Raw genomic sequence first — 22,119 nt, 5'->3', positions numbered from 1 at the left:
GGATACAGTCCGTAAGCACACATGATTTATTTATGTAAAAAAAAAAAAAAAAATTTTTGTTGGGGCCATTTTGATGAAATCAATACAATATATGGATTTTTTTTTAACCCTTAGGGCTCCCCTAAAATGTTTGTGAAGGTTAAAGGTCCTGGGGACCCAAATGGGTCTCGGCCTTTAAGGTGTTGAAAATAAGTCATACATTATTTTTTATATTTTTTACTTTCAACACCTAAATATCTATAAATATTTATGGCAATATTTAAAAATATTTCCATAAAGTTTTTTTTTTGGTGTGCGTTTTATGCCCTTTTTTACCCCCAAGAAAACCTTGTTTTTTATGGCATGAACACAAAATATGCAATATTTTCACCAAAACAATTTAGAAAATGGAATATCAGTAATTGGAGCCTTAATTCATAACAACATTGCTTTTGATTCATTATTATATTTTGAACAATGGCAGTTGAAGGAAAAAAACATCAGACTCAAAGGTCTTGGGGATCTGGGATCCAAAAACTCATAAAAGTGTTAAATATAAGTCATACATCATTTGTTATATTTTTTACTTTTAACACCTAAATATGTAGAAATATTCATGGCAATATCTAAAAATATTTCCATAAAGTTTTTTTTGTGTGCTTTTTATGCCTTTTTCCCCCTGAAAAACACTTGTTTTTTATGGCATAAACACAAAATATGCAATATTTTCACCTAAAAAAATTAAAAAAATTAAATATTTGATGTGAAGTAATTGGAGCCTTAAATATATAAATAATTCATAACATTGCTTTTGTTACACTATTATATTTTGAACAATGGCAGTTGAAGAAAAAAACATCAGACTCAAAGGTCTTGGGGATCTGGGATCCAAAAACTCATAAAAGTGTTAAATATAAGTCATACATCATTTTTTATATTTTTTTACTTTTAACACCTAAATATGTGGAAGTATTCATGGCAATATCTAAAAATATTTCCATAGTTTTTTTTGTGTGCGTTTTATGCCCTTTTCCCCTGAAAAACACTTGTTTTTTATGGCATAAACACAAAATATTAGAGATGTCCGATATTATCGGCCGATATATGCGTTAAAATGTAATATCGGAAACTATCGGTATCGTTTTTTTTTTATTATGGGTATCGTTTTTTTTTTTAAAAATAAAAATTTTATTTTAATTTTTTTATTTTTTTATTAAATCCACATAAAAAACACAAGATACACTTACAATTAGTGCACCAACCCAAAAAACCTCCCTCCCCCATTTACACTCATTCACACAAAAGGGTTGTTTCTTTCTGTTATTAATATTCTGCTTCCTACATTATATATCAATATATATCAATACAGTCTGCAAGGAATACAGTCCGTAAGCACACATGATTGTGCGTGCTGCTGCTCCACTAATAGTACTAACCTTTAACAGTTAATTTTACTAATTTTCCTTCATTATTAGTTTCTATGTAACTGTTTTTATATTGTTGTACTTTCTTTTTTATTCAATAAAATGTTTTTAATTTATTTATCTTATTTTACTAATTTTCTTAAAAAGTACCTTATCTTCACCATACCTGGTTGTCCAAACTAGGCATAATAATGTGTTAATTCCACGACTGCATATATCGGTTGATATCGGTATCGGTTGATATCGGTATCGGTAATTAAAGAGTTGGACAATATCGGAATATCGGATATCGGCAAAAAGCCATTATCGGACATCCCTACAAAATATGCAATATTTTCGCCTACATTTTTTAAAAAATTTAATATTTGATGTGAAGTAATTGGAGCCTTAAATATATCAATAATTCATAACATTGCTTTTGTTACACTATTATATTTTGAACAATGGCAGTTGAAGAAAAAAACATCAGACTCAAAGGTCTTGGGGATCTGGGATCCAAAAACTCATAAAAGTGTTAAATATAAGTCATACATCATTTGTTATATTTTTTACTTTTAACACCTAAATATGTAGAAATATTCATGGCAATATCTAAAAATATTTCCATAAAGTTTTTTTTTGTGTGCGTTTTATGCCCTTTTCCCCCTGAAAAACACTTGTTTTTTATGGCATGAACACAAAATATGCAATATTTTCGCCTAAAATTTTTTAAAAAATTTTATATTTGATGTAAAATAATTGTAGCCTTAAATATATAAATAATTCATAACATTGCTTTTGTTACACTATTATTTTTTGAACAATGGCAGTTGAAGAAAAAAACATCAGACTCAAAGGTCTTGGGGATCTGGGATCCAAAAACTCATAAAAGTGTTAAATATAAGTCATACATCATTTGTTATATTTTTTACTTTTAATACCTAAATTTGTAGAAATATTCATGGCAATATCTAAAAATATTTCCATAGTTTTTTGTGTGTGTGTGTTTTATGCCCTTTCCCCCTGAAAAACACTTGTTTTTTATGGCATAAACACAAAATATGCAATATTTTCGCCTAAAAAATTTAAAAAAATTTAATATTTGATTTGAAGTAATTGGAGCCTTAAATATGTGAATAATTCATAACATTGCTTTTGTTACACTATTATATTTTGAACAATGGCAGATGAAGAGGTCTTGTGGATCTGGGATCCAACAGGCTCCACTCATAAGTGTTCAAAATAAGTCATATATCAATATATCGTTTTTTTTACTTTCCACACTTAAATCTTCAGATCAACTTCAGTTTTATCCGTCAATTTTCATACATTTTTTTTGAGCAATGACAGTTTTAAAGAAAATAAAAAAACAGTCTGCATGGCAGCTTTGAGTTATTAGAGTTAATATGGCAACTTTTTCTCTTTACATTTCACCTGTTTGCTCTTTTATTCCACTTTTTATGGTCATAGTATTTTAATTTTTTTTTCATTTAAAAAAATGCAACTGCCGTTTTAAAAAAATTGCTGTGCACTTTGGACACCCTCGGACTGGATGACTCAAGATGTTTCATCTCAAGGGTTTATTCCTCAAACCATTTCCAAGAAGGTTTGATGATCTTCAGCTGGGGGTTTTGTGTTTGAAGAAGGTGTGCAGGGAAGTAAGGTGTGTGTGACATCACTCCATCAGCGTGCTTGGGTGTGGATTATTTAGCTTTGTGGATGTGATCATGGCATCTCCTTCCTCCATAACATGTCATCTGCTCACTCAGCAACAATTCTCCTTGTTACGTGAGGCATTTATCTGATCTTCCTAATGCCCTGTGGACTTGAAGCCACTGTCCAGTCATTGGCTCCCAGGTGCCATGTGACTTGAGGGAAGCCCCTCCCTCCTCACACTTCCAGTAAATCCTTGTGTGTGCGCCTGTGAGTCACGCCGAGCTCTCCTCCCCCTTTAATCATCCCTGGGGCTTTGTGCCGTCCGCCTGCGTCGCTCTTTTCACGGCTCTCTAATTGGAAGGGCAGACAGGAACCAGGTTCACATGACTGGACGCTGCTGAGATCAGATGCTGAGTCAGCAGCAGAGAAACCTGGGAAACACTGTCACACCATCACCTGATCTCACCGAGATGTTCCGTGTTTACATATTCATGTTCTGACTTTCATTAGTTCAATTAACCCAATATTAATAACGAACTTGTTTGTTAAATGTGCTGCCGGAGAGGCTCAGAAACATGAAAACATTATACATATATAAGGAAAATACTCTTTTTAAATCAAATATATGGTCCATGTAAGGCAGGGTTCCCCAACCGACCCGTTTAATGCATGCATTACTTTCACGGACCAGCTTTCTACGTGTAGCAGATAAAAACAGCAAAAAAATTAGCCTTTGGCTACAATCTGAAAGTTAAGTCGGACAAAATGCGGTAGTTTATAAACTAACTAGACGAGGCAATTTCTGAAGGAATTGCATGTGAATGCTCCAATGCTGACAGAATGTAGTACAAATGTAAGAATAGTTGGAATGTTGAAGCATTTGAATTTCCAGGAAAACCGGAATTTGGTTTGGAACTTGGGAAAGACTTAGTTTGAATGTCCAGGATGAGTGGAATATGTTGAAGGTGGAATATTTGGAAAAGCTTGAAAAATGTTGGGATTGTGAAAGAGTGAAAAATGGATAATTCATTTGGAATGGGGACAATGTCCCTAAAAACGGAGAATTCTTGGAAATCCGGGAATTTTTTTTGAAAGGGAGAACACAATTCTTGAACAGGCTGAATATTTTGAAGTTGGAACAGTTTGAGTGGGAGTTGTGGAACTTTGAAAAATGTCCCATTCTTTTCAATGGGAATTTCATGGAAATTTGGGGATTTCGGGAAAAGAGGGAATTTTTTGGAAAATGCAAAAAAAAAAAAGTGAATCTTCGGAATGAGTTGAAATGGTTGGTCTTGGAATTTTTCAAATCATTTGAGAAATGTTGAAGTAGTAACATCTTTAATTGAGAAATGGGATTAAGGAATTTCTGGAATTTGAAATGTGTTGAAAAATGTGGAAGGAGTAGTCGCCAGAAAAAAAGGGTCAAAAAAGGGTTTTCTGAAAAAAATTTAACTTGAAAAAACTATAATAAATGATAGTTTGAATGTCCAGAATGAGTGGAATATGTTGAAGGTGGAATGGTTTGAATCGGTTGAAAAATGTGGAAATGGTGGAAGTTTGAAAAATGGCAAATTCATTTTGAATGGGAAAAATGTTCCGGAAAACCTGGAATTCTGGGAATTTTGGGAATATGTCAACGGAAAGCCCGCGATTGGAATGGTTTGAATGGGATGAAAAAAGTGGAAGGTAGAGCGCGCCAAAATCTGGAGAAGAAGAAGAAGTTGAATAAAATAGATGAATTTTGGTATAGAAAACCTTATAATTGTGTGAATGCTTTGGAGCATTCATACAATTAATGTTGCTGTGCGGCCCGCTAGCATATGCGTCACGGACCGGTACCGGTCCCCAGACCGGTGGTTGGGGACCACTAACATAAGGGACAAGCGGTAGAAAATTGATGGATGGATGGTCCACTGTAGAAAAAATACAATAAGTTGTATTTAGAAAAAAAAAAAAATAGTACTTTTAAATTGGTTTTACATCGTCGTCATATTAGACTAAATGAGGCAATTCCTGAAGGAATCGTGTGTGAATGCTGAAGTGGAAGTGAAATGCTGACAGAATGTAGTAGGAATGTAAGAATAGTTTCAATGTTGAAGAGTTTGAATTTCCAGGAAAACCAGAATTTGGTTTGGAAGTTGGGAAAGTGTTAGTTAGAATGTCCAGGATGAGTGGAATGCTTTGAATTGGTTGAAAAATGTGGGAATTGTGCAACTTGGAAAAACGTCCCATTAATTTCAATGAGAACTTCCTGGAAATTTGGTAATTTTGGGGAAAAGTGGGATTTTTAAAAAAATGATTAGGAGCATGAATGTTCTGAATTGGTTGCTGTTGGAATTGTTTAAACCAGTCAGGAAATGTTGAAGGAGTAACAGTTTTTTCATTGGAAAATGGTATTACGGAATTTTGGGTAAACCGGAAATTTTTCAAGTTCTGAAACCAACTTGTTTTTTTGTCCTGACTAAGAGTAATGTTTTGACAGTGGAACGCTTGGAATGGGTTGAAAAAATGTGAAAGGAGACCCTGAATCGGGACAAGTGGTAGAAAATGGATGGATGGATGGAGTCATCGCACTAAAAAAGGTTGGAAATAAGGCTAGAAAAAAAACAGGAGTTCCTGGAAATTTGTTGAACGTGGAAAAATGGTTGTTTGGTTTTCCAGGATGAGTGGAATGTGTTGAAGGTGGAATGTTTTGAACCGGTTGAAAAATGAGGGAATTGTGGAAGTTAGAAAAATTGGACAATTAATTTTGAATGGGGAAAATGTCCTTAAAACTGGGAAATCTAGGAAATCCGGGAATTTGTTAGAATTGTAGAAAAACAGCACATAATTCCTGAACAGACTGAATATTTTGAAGTTGGAACAGTTTTAATCGGATAAAAAATGTGGGAGTTGTGGAACTTAGAAAAATGTCCCATTCTTTTCAATGGGGATTTCAGGAAAAGCGGGAATTTTTTGGAAAATGCTTAAAACATTTGAATGTTCTGAATGAGATTAAAGGGTTCGTGTTGAAGTAGTAACATTTTTAATGGAGAAATGGTATTACAGAATTCCTGGAATTTCGAGAAAACCGGGAATTTTTCCAACTCAAAAAAACAAGTTAGTTTTTTGTCCTGATTAAGAGGAATGATTTGACGCTGGAACGCTTGAAGTGGGTTGAAAAATGTGGAAGGAGACCCCGAATCGGGACAAGTGGTAGAAAATGGATGGATGGATGGAGTCATCGCACTAAAAAAGGTTGGAAATAAGGCTAGAAAAAAAACAGGAATTCCTGGAAATTTGTTGAACGTGGAAAAATGGTTGTTTGGTTTTCCAGGATGAGTGGAATGTGTTGAAGGTGGAATGTTTTGAACCGGTTGAAAAATGAGGGAATTGTGGAAGTTAGAAAAATTGGACAATTCATTTTGAATGGGGAAAATGTCCTTAAAACTGGGAATTCTAGGAAATCCGGGAATTTGTTAGAATTATAGAAAGACAGCACATAATTCCTGAACAGACTGAATATTTTGAAGTTGGAACAGTTTTAATCGGATAAAAAATGTGGGAGTTGTGGAACTTAGAAAAATGTCCCATTCTTTTCAAAGGGAATTTCTGGAAAAGCGGGAATTTTTTGGAAAATGCTTAAAACATTTGAATGTTCTGAATGAGATTAAAGGGTTCGTGTTGAAGTAGTAACATTTTTAATGGAGAAATGGTATTACAGAATTCCTGGAATTTCCAGAAAACCGGGAATTTTTCCAACTCAAAAAAACAACTTAGTTTTTTGTCCTGATTAAGAGGAATGATTTGACGCTGGAACGCTTGAAGTGGGTTGAAAAATGTGGAAGGAGTAGTCGCCAGAAAAAAGGGTGGAAAAACGTGTTCTAAAAAAACGTAAATTCCTGGAATTGTTTTGAATGTCCAGGATGGTGGAATGTGTTGAAGGTGGAATGGTTTGAATCGGTTGAAAAATGTGGGAATGGTGGTGGAAGTTTGAAAAATGGTCAATTCACTTTGAGCGGGAAAAATGTCCCGGAAAACCTGGAATTCTGGGAAATTTGGGAATTTCTGGAACTTGTCAAGGGAAAGCCCGCGATTCCCGAATAGGCTGAACAGTTTGAAGTTGGAACACTTTGAATGGGATGAAAAATGTGGAATGTAGAGCGTGGCAAAATCTGGAGAAGAAGAAGAAGAAACATGCTTTGGCGCACTCACACAACTATTATTCATTTGTTATTGTTTGACTCTTTATTACCTTCAATTCATGCCTTCTTTTCTACTGGGACGGACAAAATAACATAACAATCTCTGAAAGTTTCTTAGCTCACGATCCAAATATTGTCCCTTCCCACTAGCCATAGTATAACTACCGGTAGTATCACTTAGAGCACGGCTGTCAAACTCAACAACCTCATTTTATTTGGCCCTCGAAAGCCTGGAAATGATATCTATCAATAAAGTGCTGTAACTTTTGTTACTATCTTTCTTTCTACTTTGGGAGAAGAAAAAAACAAACTCCATGTAATCGCAAATTATGTTAACTTAAATATTGTCTAATTATGCAAAAATATATGATGAAACATTCAAACCATTTTTTAAAATACAAATAAATACTAACAATTAGGGATGTCCGATAATGGCTTTTTGCCGATATCCGATATGCCGATATTGTCCAACTCTTTAATTACTGATACCGATATCAACCGATATATACAGTCGTGGATTTAACACATTATTATGCCTAATTTGGACAACCAGGTATGGTGAAGATAAGGTACTTTTTAAAAAAATGAATCAAATAAAATAAGATAAATAAATTAAAAACATTTTCTTGAATAAAAAAGAAAGTAAAACAATATAAAAACAGTTACATAGAAACTAGTAATGAATGAAAATTTGTAAAATTAACTGTTAAAGGTTAGTACTATTAGTGGAGCAGCAGCACGCACAATCATGTGTGCTTACGGACTGTATCCCTTGCAGACTGTATTGATATATATTGATATATAATGTAGGAAGCAGAATATTAATAACAGAAAGAAACAACCCTTTTGTGTGAATGAGTGTGAATGGGGGGAGGGAGGTTTTTTGGGTTGGTGCACTAATTGTAAGTGTATCTTGTGTTTTTTATGTGGATTTAATAAAAAAATAAAAATAAAAAAAATAAAAATACGATACTGATAATAAAAAAAACGATACCGATAATTTCGGATATTACATTTTAACGCATTTATCGGCCGATTTACTAACAATGATTTCAAAGCAAGTTATCCATCAAATTGTGCAATGTAAAAGTAGCAATTTATTGTGGATTTTTACTCCATTTTTCTCTAAGTGAAAACAACAGTACTTTTATTTTACTGTAATAAAATGTGGTGCCGTTTTGGCATTTACAGTAAAACACCTAAAAAATCTACGGTTGTTGATTTGCGGTAAAAAACAAAACAAGCAAACTGGCAGCTTTATGCTAGCTTTTTTTTTGTGCTAATTTGTATGTTTGAACTGAAAAATCATGGTTTGTGATACTTGGTGCTGTCATGCAAGTAAGGTAATAGTCAACATGCGTTAGCATGCTAATATTTTATGCTAGCTTTTTTTTGGCTAATTTTGTATGTTTGAACTGAAAAATCATGGTTTGTAATACTTGTTGCTGCTGACCAAGTTTGATAATTATTAATGTGCGTTAGCATGTCAACTGTTGACATACTTGTGAGAACGTTAGCATGATAACATTTTATGCTAGTTTTTTTTCCTAATTTCGTTTATTTAAACTGAAAAATCATGGTTTGTGATTCTCGGTGCTGTCATGCAAGTAAGGCAATAGTCAACGTGCGTTAGCATGCTAATATTTTATGCTAGCTTTTAGCTTTTTTTTGCTAATATTGTATGTTTGAACTGAAAAATCATGGTTTGTGATACTTGGTGCTGCCGACCAAGTTTGATAATGATTAACATGCGTTAGCACGTCAACTGTTAGCATACTTGTGAGAGCGTTAGCATGCTAACATTTTATTGTAAAATTGCAGTGTTATGTAATTATAGTAAAAAAAAAACTAATGTAAATTTTACAGTACAATTCTGGCAACTGAGCTGCCTTTTTTTTTACCATAAAAACAGCAGTACTATTTTTCCATTTAATGTAATATACACTACATTTTGATGTGAAATTTACCATTTTACCATTTTACCATTTAACCATTTTACCAATTTAACCATTTTACCATTTTACCATTTACCATTTTACCATTTTACCATAAAAACCATTTTACCATTTTACCATAAAAACAGCAGTACTATTTTTCCATTTATAGTAATATACACTACATTTTGATGTGAAATTTACCATGTTTTTTTTACATTTTAGTTTTTAAAAAATCTAATAATTAAATGCATTAAAAAATGGTGTAATAATAGTATTCACTGTTAGAAGTGGCCCTCTGGGGCCAAACGTAACTGCGATGTGGCCCTTGGTGAAAACAACTTTGACACTTATGACTTAGAGTGTACATGAAGAAATACAAACACAATAAACGTGCATAGAAAAACATGTCGGCTTGATAAAAATAAGTAAGTTTTTCTGTCATGCCACCAAAATAGTAGTCAATCATTTTTAATTGTTTTTATTATATATGTGATTATATATTATATATTTTCTCCACCACATTTACATTCTCTTTTACCTTATTGATATACTTTTGAACTGATTATTGTATAATTTAGTGATTAGAATGTATTTCTGTAATTATTACAGTAATTAGGCTACAACACATAAATAATTGTAATATTTTATTTTACAATTGAATTTTTGTCTAATTTTTTTATATAAATAGAAATATATTTGGTACTATTTTCTTTATGGATGTTTGCTTGTTACATGTTTTGAGGTCAAACCTTTGGAAAGACATGTGTTCCATCTTTCCTCCCTGCAGGATTTTGTCACCAGAGCCAAGCTGGGAGTTCAACACATGGTGCAGAAAGTGGGATTCTTCGGCATCTTGGCTTGTGCTTCGGTAAAATGATTCTTTGACTTTGTTTCCACCAACAACGGTCATTTTTCAAAGTACGTCTTCCTTTTAGATCCCCAATCCTCTTTTCGATTTGGCGGGAATCACCTGTGGACACTTCCTGGTTCCCTTCTGGACCTTCTTCGGGGCCACGCTCATCGGGAAAGCCATCGTCAAGATGCACATACAGGTGGGTGTGTCCACTAAACATGTGATCAGAGCAATACATACACAGATAATATACTGTACGATACACAAAGGAAGTGTCCTCCTTTTGGATTTGGACTTTTTTAGTGTGCCCTAAATCAGATGCAGCCTGCAGGTGATTTTCTAAAAATAGTATTGCAGAAGAAAACGTAAAAAAAAAGGGAAAAAAAGATCATACAGGTTAAACGTAACAAGAACAACTTGCAATGTTGACTCTATCTATTACTTCACATCAAATATTACACTTATATTATTAAATATTACAAAATTGTTTGGGGGAAAATGTTGCATATTTTGTCATTAAAAAGTGTTCTTTAACAAAAAGGGCATAAAACAAAAAAAAAACGAATTTTAAGTTTATTTTGAGGGATAAACCTGAATTTGACCTAGAGGTTTAAGCACTATATAATAATTATAATAATAATAATAACAATAATATATGACTAATTTTAAATATTTTTGGGACTGAGACCCTTCCCAAATTTAGGGGTCATTTTTAAAGACATTCTAAAAATATTATTACAGAAGAAAACATCAAAAAAGTGAAATAAACGATCATACAGGTTAAATGTAACGAGAACAAGTTGCAATGTTGACTCTATCTATTACTTCACATCAAATATTACACTTTGAAAATTGTTTGGGGGAAAATGTTGCATATTTTGTCATCAAAAAGGCCATAAAACATTAAAAAAACATTTTAAAGTTTATTTTGATGGATAAACCTGAATTTGATCTCGAGATTTAAGCACTATATAATAATAATAATAATAATAATATATTATATGACTCATTTTAAATATTTTTTGGACTGAAACCCTTCCCAACTTTAGGGGTCAATTTTAACGCCCCGTGGCATATTCCAAAAATACTATTACAGAAGAAAACATCAAAAAAGTGGAATAAAAGATCATACAGGTTAAACGTAACAAGAACAAGTTGCAATGTTGACTATCTATTACTTCACATCAAATATTACACTTTGAAAATTGTTTGGGGGAAAATGTTGCATATTTTGTCATTAAAAAGTGTTCTTCAACAAAAAGGGCATAAAACATTTAAAAAATATTTTAAAGTTTATATTGAGGGATAAACCTGAATTTCATCTAGAGGTTTAAGCAATATATAATAATAATTTAAAAAAATATTATATGACTAATTTTAAATAGTTTTGGGACTGAGACCCTTCCCAAATTTAGGGGTTGACCCGCGGCACATTCTAAAAATATTATTACAGAAGAAAACATCAAAAAAGTGGAATAAAAGATCATACAGGTTAAACGTAACGAGAACAAGTTGCAATGTGGACTCTTATCTATTACATCACATCAAATATTACACTTTGAAAATTGTTTGGGGGAAAATGTTGCATATTTTGTCATTAAAAAGTGTTCTTTAACAAAAAGGGCATAAAACATTAAAATAATATTTTAAAGTTTATATTGAGGGATAAACCTGAATTTCATCTAGAGGTTTAAGCACTATGTAATAATAATTTTTAAAAAATTATATGACTCATTTTAAATATTTTTGGGACTGAGACCCTTCCCAAATTTAGGGGTCATTTTTAACGACCCGCGGCACATTCTAAAAATATTATTACAGAAGAAAACATCAAAAAAGTGGAATAAAAGATCATGCAGGTTAAACGTAACAAGAACCAGTTGCAATGTTGACTCTTATCTATTACTTCACATCAAATATTACACTTTGAAAATTGTTTGGGGGAAAATGTTGCATATTTTGTCATCAAAAAGGCCATAAAACATTAAAAAAACATTTTAAAGTTTATTTTGATGGATAAACCTGAATTTGATCTAGAGATTTAAGCACTATATAATAATAATAATAATATACTATATGACTCATTTTAAATATTTTTTGGACTGAGACCCTTCCCAACTTTAGGGGTCAATTTTAACGCCCCGTGGCATATTCCAAAAATACTATTACAGAAGAAAACATCAAAAAAGTGGAATAAAAGATCATACAGGTTAAACGTAACAAGAACAAGTTGCAATGTTGACTATCTATTACATCACATCAAATATTACACTTTGAAAATTGTTTGGGGGAAAATGTTGCATATTTTGTCATTAAAAAGTGTTCTTTAACAAAAAGGGCATAAAACATTAAAAAAATATTTTAAAGTTTATATTGAGGGATAAACCTGAATTTCATCTAGAGGTTTAAGCACTATATAATAATAATAATAATAATAATAATACAAAAATATTATATGACTCATTTTAAATATTTTTTGGACTGAGACCCTTCCCAAATTTAGGGGTCATTTTTAACGACCCGCGACACATTCTAAAAATATTATTACAGAAGAAAACATCAAAAAAGTGGAATAAAAGATCATACAGGTTAAACGTAACGAGAACAAGTTGCAATGTTGACTCTATCTATTACTTCACATCAAATATTACACTTTGAAAATTGTTTGGGGGAAAATGTTGCATATTTTGTCATTAAAAAGGCCATAAAACATTAAAAAAACATTTTAAAGTTTATTTTGATGGATAAACCTGAATTTGATCTCGAGATTTAAGCACTATATAATAATAATAATAATAATATATTATATGACTCATTTTAAATATTTTTTGGACTGAGACCCTTCCCAACTTTAGGGGTCAATTTTAACGCCCCGTGGCATATTCCAAAAATACTATTACAGAAGAAAACATCAAAAAAGTGGAATAAAAGATCATACAGGTTAAACGTAACAAGAACAAGTTGCAATGTTGACTTTATCTATTACTTCACATCAAATATTACACTTTGAAAATTGTTTGGGGGAAAATGTTGCATATTTTGTCATTAAAAAGTGTTCTTTAACAAAAAGGGCATAAAACATTAAAAAAATATTTTAAAGTTTATATTGAGGGATAAACCTGAATTTCATCTAGAGGTTTAAGCACTATACAATAATAATTAAAAAAATATTATATGACTCATTTTAAATATGTTTTGGACTGAGACCCTTCCCAAATTTAGGAGTCATTTTTAAAGACATTCTAAAAATATTATTACCGAAGAAAATATCAAAAAAGTGGAATAAAAGATCATGCAGGTTAAATGTAACGAGAACAAGTTGCAATGTTGACTCTAACTGTGGTACACCAAAGAATCAATTGATTAAAGTACAGTGTTTTATTGTCCTATTTTCAAACACAGTGTTACTGTTCAAGTGGTGTGTAATGTTACAATAGCCAAAAACATTAAATACACTTGTTAAATAAAACCGCTGCCTTGTTTTTAATTTCTACTTAGCCCCATTACGCTACTGTGTTTCAATGTTGGCCATTATGGTGAAACTAAGATGGTGGTACTCATAAAAAAAATAGTTTGAGAACCAATGATCTAATAATGAAAATGCCATGCAGGCTGTTTTGGTTTTTTTACTTTAAAACTGTCATTGCTCAAAAAATAATAATGAATCAAAATCAATGTTGTTGTGAATTATTGACATGTTCTAGGCTCCAATTATTCACATCAAATATTACACTTTGAAAATTGTTTGGGGAAAAATGTTGCATATTTTGTCATAAAAAGGGGAGTTCTTTAACAAAAAGGGCATAAAACAATAAATAAATATTTTAAAGTTTATATTGAGGGATAAACCTGAATTAAATCTAGAGATTTAAGCACTGAACAATAATAATAATAATCATTTCAAAAATAATATATGACTTGTTTGAAACATTTTCTTGGACTGCGAGCCTTCCCAACTTGAGGGAAGGGAAACAAATATGTCTACTTTGTGTTGACTTTGGGGAAACAATATCCAAATGGCCCCCACATGCTGTGATATTTCAGTTTGGACCCCCTTGGATGAAAGGTAACAGCCCCGCTAACTAAGTGACTAACATAAACCTTGTCTGAGTTTGCCAGTGAGTCAGTGGCTCATGTCCACTACCTCGCCATCCCCGGGTGGGAGCAGCAGTCACACAAAGAAGGTGGAGCACTTGTCTGACACACAGCAGGGGGGCTGTGTGGCAGCTCATCAGCCAGCACATCCATCATATGCATCTTTCACACACTATGTGCAAGACTCTACAACACAAGTCATCCAACACATATACCATGTCATCCAACACATATACGTCATCCAACACAGCACATGAGTATAATATGTCATCCAACACATATAATATGTCATCCAACACAACAAATGAATATAAGATGTCATCCAACACAACAAATAAATATAATATGTCATCCAACACATATAATTTGTCATCCAACTAAACAAATGAATATAATATGTCATCCAACACAACAAATTAATATAATATGTCATCCAACACATATGTTATGTCATCCAACACAACAAATGAATATGTCATGTATGACATATTTATTTGTTGTGTTGGATGACAAATTAATTTGCTGTGTTGGATGACAAATTCATTTGTTGTGTTGGATGTCATATTCATTTGTTGTGTTGGATGACATATTCATTTGTTGTGTTGGATGACATATTCATTTGTTGTGTTGGATGACATTCATTTGTTGTGTTGGATGACATATTAATTTGTTGTGTTGGATGACATATTCATTTGTTGTGTTGGATGACATATTCATTTGTTGTGTTGGATGACATATTCATTTGTTGTGTTGGATGACATTCATTTGTTGTGTTGGATGACATAGTATACTCATTTGTTGTGTTGGATGACCTATTATATTCATTTGTTGTGTTGGATGACATTCATTTGTCAAATATAATGTCATCCAACACAACAAATAAATATAAAATGTCATCCAACACAACAAATGAATATAAAATGTCATCCAACACAACAAATGAATATAAAATGTCATCCAACACAACAAATAAATATAAAATGTCATCCAACACAACAAATGAATATACGATGTCATCCAACACAACAAATGAATATAAAATGTCATCCAACACAACAAATGAATATAAAATGTCATCCAACACAACAAATGAATATAAAATGTCATCCAACACAACAAATGAATATAAAATGTCATCCAACACAACAAATAAATATAAAATGTCATCCAACACAACAAATGAATATAAAATGTCATCCAACACAACAAATGAATATAAAATGTCATCCAACACAACAAATAAATATAAAATGTCATCCAACACAACAAATGAATATACGATGTCATCCAACACAACAAATGAATATAAAATGTCATCCAACACAACAAATGAATATAAAATGTCATCCAACACAACAAATGAATATAAAATGTCATCAAATGAAAGCATGCTGCGGTCATATTGATATTTTTCATTTTCAAAACCAAAATCCGATATAAACGTTTTTTTTTTGTATTTTTCTGGCTCCCTCAACTTTGCTCCCAGGGTCACACGTACACTCCCAGGGTCACACGTACACTCCCAGGGTCACACGTACACTCCCAGGGTCACACGTACACTCCCAGGGTCACACATACACTTTTGAAAAGTTCATAGATTATTTTTGGGGTCAAATCTCTGGATCGATCTTGGATCAGTCAGTCGATATTAAGTTGTTGTTTTTTTTGTTTAATGTCAAAATCCTGTTTTTTATTGCAAACACACAAAATATTGTGTTGTATTACATGTCATACAAAGTAGATAATACATGATATTACATTGTTGTATTACATGTCATACAAAGTAGATAATACATGATATTACATTGTGTTGTATTACATGTCATACAAAGTAGATAATACATGATATTACATTGTGTTGTATTACATGTCATACAAAGTAGATAATACATGATATTACAATGTGTTGTATTACATGTCATACAAAGTAGATAATACATGATATTACAATGTGTTGTATTACATGTCATACAAAGTAGATAATACATGATATTACAATGTTGTATTACATGTCATACAAAGTAGATAATACATGATATTACAATGTGTTGTATTACATGTCATACAAAGTAGATAATACATGATATTACAATGGTGTATTACATGTCATACAAAGTAGATAATACATGATATTACAATGTGTTGTATTACATGTCATACAAAGTAGATAATACATGATATTACATTGTGTTGTATTACATGTCATACAAAGTAGATAATACATGATATCACATTGTGTTGTATTACATGTCATACAAAGTAGATAATACATGATATTACATTGTTGTATTACATGTCATACAAAGTAGATAATACATGATATTACAATGTTGTATTACATGTCATACAAAGTAGATAATACATGATATTACATTGTTGTATTACATGTCATACAAAGTAGATAATACATGATATTACATTGTGTTGTATTACATGTCATACAAAGTAGATAATACATGATATTACATTGTGTTGTATTACATGTCATACAAAGTAGATAATACATGATATTACATTGTTGTATTACATGTCATACAAAGTAGATAATACATGATATTACATTGTTGTATTACATGTCATACAAAGTAGATAATACATGATATTACAATGTTGTATTACATGTCATACAAAGTAGATAATACATGATATTACATTGTTGTATTACATGTCATACAAAGTAGATAATACATGATATTACATTGTGTTGTATTACATGTCATACAAAGTAGATCATACATGATATTACATTGTGTTGTATTACATGTCATACAAAGTAGATAATACATGATATTACATTGTTGTATTACATGTCATACAAAGTAGATAATACATGATATTACATTGTGTTGTATTACATGTCATACAAAGTAGATAATACATGATATTACATTGTGTTGTATTACATGTCATACAAAGTAGATAATACATGATATTACAATGTGTTGTATTACATGTCATACAAAGTAGATAATACATGATATTACAATGTTGTATTACATGTCATACAAAGTAGATAATACATGATATTACAATGTGTTGTATTACATGTCATACAAAGTAGATAATACATGATATTACATTGTTGTATTACATGTCATACAAAGTAGATAATACATGATATTACATTGTTGTATTACATGTCATACAAAGTAGATAATACATGATATTACAATGTTGTATTACATGTCATACAAAGTAGATAATACATGATATTACAATGTTGTATTACATGTCATACAAAGTAGATGATACATGATATTACATTGTTGTATTACATGTCATACAAAGTAGATAATACATGATATTACATTGTTGTATTACATGTCATACAAAGTAGATAATACATGATATTACAATGTTGTATTACATGTCATACAAAGTAGATAATACATGATATTACAATGTTGTATTACATGTCATACAAAGTAGATAATACATGATATTACATTGTTGTATTACATGTCATACAAAGTAGATAATACATGATATTACAATGTTGTATTACATGTCATACAAAGTAGATAATACATGATATTACAATGTTGTATTACATGTCATACAAAGTAGATAATACATGATATTACATTGTTGTATTACATGTCATACAAAGTAGATGAAAACAGTTCCTCTCATCTTCCCACAGAAGCTGTTTGTGATCATCACGTTCAGCAAACACATCGTGGAGCAGATGGTGTCTCTGATTGGGTAAGTGTCACTCTGATTGACAGATTGTACATGAGCATGAATTATTATTGTTACGACGACATCATCCTTCATGTGCTGGTCATGCATGTGTTCACACTCTGATTGACAGATTGTACATGAGCATGAATTATTATTGTTACGACGACATCATCCTTCATGTGCTGGTCATGCATGTGTTCACACTCTGATTGACAGATTGTACATGAGCATGAATTATTATTGTTACGACGACATCATCCTTCATGTGCTGGTCATGCATGTGTTCACACTCACTCATGTGATCATCAAGTTTCCTCAGCAACATGACAAACTTGATGCCACACTTTAAAGAAATGTTTCCTTTTTATGTTTCAACTCAGGAGGGAAACTTTTACTCAACTTTATTTTGGGTTCAGTCTAATTGTCTCTCTGCTAATAATTCTTCATTGAAACATTAGTCAGTGTGCCATAAACACTTTCAAGTAAGAGTACATGAAAATATACATTTAACACAACTATACAAACATTTTCACTATTACTAACCTTCCAGTTCACGTGTTAATGAACACATGACACAAATATGATTTATTATTACTTCACTACCTTTTGTGACAAATGACATTCTACAGTGTAAGACTTATTATTCAGTTTACAGTACTCTACAAAGTCTACACTACAAATATGTGTCCTCTTAGGGAATGAATAATACTATTTTTTGCCGACTAACGTGTGTGTGTGTGTGTGTGTGTGTGTGTGTGTGTGTGTGTGTGTGTGTGTGTGTGTGTGTGTGTGTGTGTGTGTGTGTGTGTGCGTGTGTGTGTGTGTGTGTAGAGAACAGAAGCGATCCTCCTTAAAAACCAAATATACTCACTCGCACTTTACAATAATTAATTTGAGTCAAATTGCATGAATATTTAGACCCTATAATGTATATTTACATAATATTATAACCATGACCTTCTCCAAATGGACAGTATTGATCAATAATATACTTGTATGTCGAGGCGTTTGAATCTAAATGCTAAAAAAATTATTATTATTATTGTTACCGACACATTTTTTAAAATTATTTTACATTATATAATGTTTATAGTTATTTACTTACATTCCTGAACAGAAAAATATGTTTTCCTAGTTGGCCATAACAACAAAATATATATTTGTGTTTATTATGAGGGGGGAAACTGGTTTAGCATTTTAGTTAATTCTGTTTATTTGCCAAAAAAAATAAAAAAATTTATTAATTTATCATTTTTAGCTTTGAATGATTTCTGAAATATTTTTAAACTGCATTATTTTTTATAACCTATAATGTATATTTACATATTATAACCATGACCTTCTCTAAATGGACAGTATTGATCAATAATATACTTTTATGTCGAGGCGTTTGAATCTAAATTCTTAGAAATAATAATAACTATTGTTACCCACGCTTTTTTTTATTATTATTTTACATTATATAATGTTTATAGTTATTTGCTTACATTCCTGAACAGAAAAATATGTTTTCCTAGTTGGCCATAACAAAAAAATATATATTTGTGTTTATTATGAGGGGGGAAACTGGTTTAGCATTTTAGTTATTTCTGTTTATTTGCCAAATAAATAAAATAACATTCTTAGCTTTGAATGATTTCTGAAATATTTTTAAACTGCATTATTTTTCATAACCTATAATGTATATTTACATATTATAACCATGACCTTCTCTAAATGGACAGTATTGATCAATAATATACGTTTATGTCGAGGCATTTGAACCTAAATGCTGAAAAATAATTATTATTATAGTTACCCACGCATGTTTTTATTATTTTACATTATATAATGTTTATAGTTATTTGCTTACATTCCTGAACAGAAAAATATGTTTTCCTAGTTGGCCATAACAACAAAATATATATTTGTGTTTATTATGAGGGGGGAAACTGGTTTAGCATTTTAGTTATTTCTGTTTATTTGCCAAATGAATAAAATAACATTCTTAGCTTTGAATGATTTCTGAAATATTTTTTAAATGCATGAATTTTTAGACTTTATATTGTATATTTACATAATATTATAACCAGGACCTTCTCTAAATGGACAGTATTGATCAATAATATACTTTTATGTCGAGGCGTTTGAATCTAAATTCTTAGAAATAATAATAACTATTGTTACCCACGCATTTTTTTTTTATTATTTTACATTATATAATGTTTATAGTTATTTGCTTACATTCCTGAACAGAAAAATATGTTTTCCTAGTTGGCCATAACAACAAAATATATATTTGTGTTTATTATGAGGGGGGAAACTGGTTTAGCATTTTAGTTATTTCTGTTTATTTGCCAAAAAAAAAAAATGTATTTAATTAATTTATCATTTTTAGCTTTGAATGATTTCTGAAATATTTTCAAACTGCATTATTTTTTATAACCTATAATGTATATTTACATATTATAACCATGACCTTCTCTAAATGGACAGTATTGATCAATAATATGCTTGTATGTCGAGGCGTTTGAATCTAAATGCTGAAAAATAATAATTATTATAGTTACCCACGCATGTTTTTATTATTTTACATTATATAATGTTTATAGTTATTTGCTTACATTCCTGAACAGAAAAATATGTTTTCCTTGTTGGCCATAACAAAAAATATATATTTGTGTTTATTATGAGGAGGGAAACTGGTTTAGCATTTTAGTTATTTCTGTTTATTTGCCAAATAAATAAAATAACATTCTTAGCTTTGAATGATTTCTGAAATATTTTTTAAATGCATGAATTTTTAGACCTTATATTGTATATTTACATAATATTATAACCAGGGCCTTCTCTAAATGGACAGTATTGATCAATAATATACTTTTATGTCGAGGCGTTTGAATCTAAATGCTGAAAAATAATTATTATTATAGTTACCCACGCATGTTTTTATTATTTTACATTATATAATGTTTATAGTTATTTGCTTACATTCCTTAACAGAAAAATATGTTTTCCTAGTTGGTCATAACAAAAAAATATATATTTGTGTTTATTATGAGGGGGGAAACTGGTTTAGCATTTTAGTTATTTCTGTTTATTTGCCAAATAAATAACAATAACATTCTTAGATTTGAATAATTTCTGAAATGTTTTTAAATTGCATGAATTTTTAGACCTTATATTGTATATTTACATAATATTATAACCAGGACCTTCTCTAAATGGACAGTATTGATCAATAATATACTTGTAAGTCGAGGCGTTTGAATCTAAATGCAAAAAAATTATTATTATTGTTACCGACGCATTTTTTGAAATTATTTTACATTATATAATATTTATAGTTATTTGCTTACATTGCTGAACAGAAAAATATGTTTTCCTAGTTGGCCATAACAACAAAATATATATTTGTGTTTATTATGAGGGGGGAAACTGGTTTAGCATTTTAGTTATTTCTGTTTATTTGCCAAAAAAAAAAAATTTTTTAATTAATTTATCATTTTTAGCTTTGAATGATTTCTGAAATATTTTTAAACTGCATTCTTTTTTATAACCTATAATGTATATTTACATATTATAACCATGACCTTCTCTAAATGGACAGTATTGATCAATAATATACTTTTATGTCGAGGCGTTTGAACCTAAATGCTGAAAAATAATTATTATTATAGTTACCCACGCATGTTTTTATTATTTTACATTATATAATGTTTATAGTTATTTGCTTACATTCCTGAACAGAAAAATATGTTTTCCTAGTTGGCCATAACAAAAAATATATATATTTGTGTTTATTATGAGGAGGGAAACTGGTTTAGCATTTTAGTTATTTCTGTTTATTTGCTAAATAAATAACAATAACATTCTTAGATTTGAATGATTTCTGAAATTTTTTCAAATTGCATGAATTTTTAGACCTTATATTGTATATTTACATAATATTATAACCAGGACCTTCTCTAAATGGACAGTATTGATCAATAATATACTTTTATGCCGAGGCGTTTGAATCTAAATGCTTAGAAATAATAATAACTATTGTTACCCACGCATTTTTTTAAATTATTTTACATTATATAATGTTTATAGTTATTTGCTTACATTCCTGAACAGAAAAATATGTTTTCCTAGTTGGTCATAACAAAAACAAAAAATTTGTTTATTATGAGGGGGGAAACTGGTTTAGTATTTTAGTTATTTCTGTTTATTTGCCAAAAAAAATTTAATTATTTAATTAATTTATCATTTTTAGCTTTGAATGATTTCTGAAATATTTTTAAACTGCATTATTTTTTATAACCTATAATGTATATTTACATATTATAACCAGGACCTTCTCT

At 30.6% G+C, this 22,119-nt stretch overlaps 1 protein-coding gene across 3 annotated transcripts in view; it reads left to right on the top strand.

The window, feature by feature from the left end:
- vmp1 (vacuole membrane protein 1) overlaps nt 1–22,119 on the top strand; it is a 62,240-nt gene that overhangs the window by 32,353 nt on the left and 7,768 nt on the right. For all 3 annotated transcript variants that reach the window (XM_062068408.1, XM_062068409.1, XM_062068410.1), the window contains exons 8-10: nt 9,947–10,027; nt 10,095–10,211; nt 17,751–17,812. In XM_062068408.1, the coding sequence (XP_061924392.1) occupies nt 9,947–10,027; nt 10,095–10,211; nt 17,751–17,812 (260 nt within the window). The remainder of the gene's footprint in view (nt 1–9,946; nt 10,028–10,094; nt 10,212–17,750; nt 17,813–22,119) is intronic.

This window comes from Entelurus aequoreus, linkage group LG13, assembly GCF_033978785.1.
Source record: "Entelurus aequoreus isolate RoL-2023_Sb linkage group LG13, RoL_Eaeq_v1.1, whole genome shotgun sequence".
Lineage (NCBI taxonomy): Eukaryota > Metazoa > Chordata > Actinopteri > Syngnathiformes > Syngnathidae > Entelurus > Entelurus aequoreus.
This window is presented reverse-complemented; position numbering and strand designations above follow the sequence as displayed.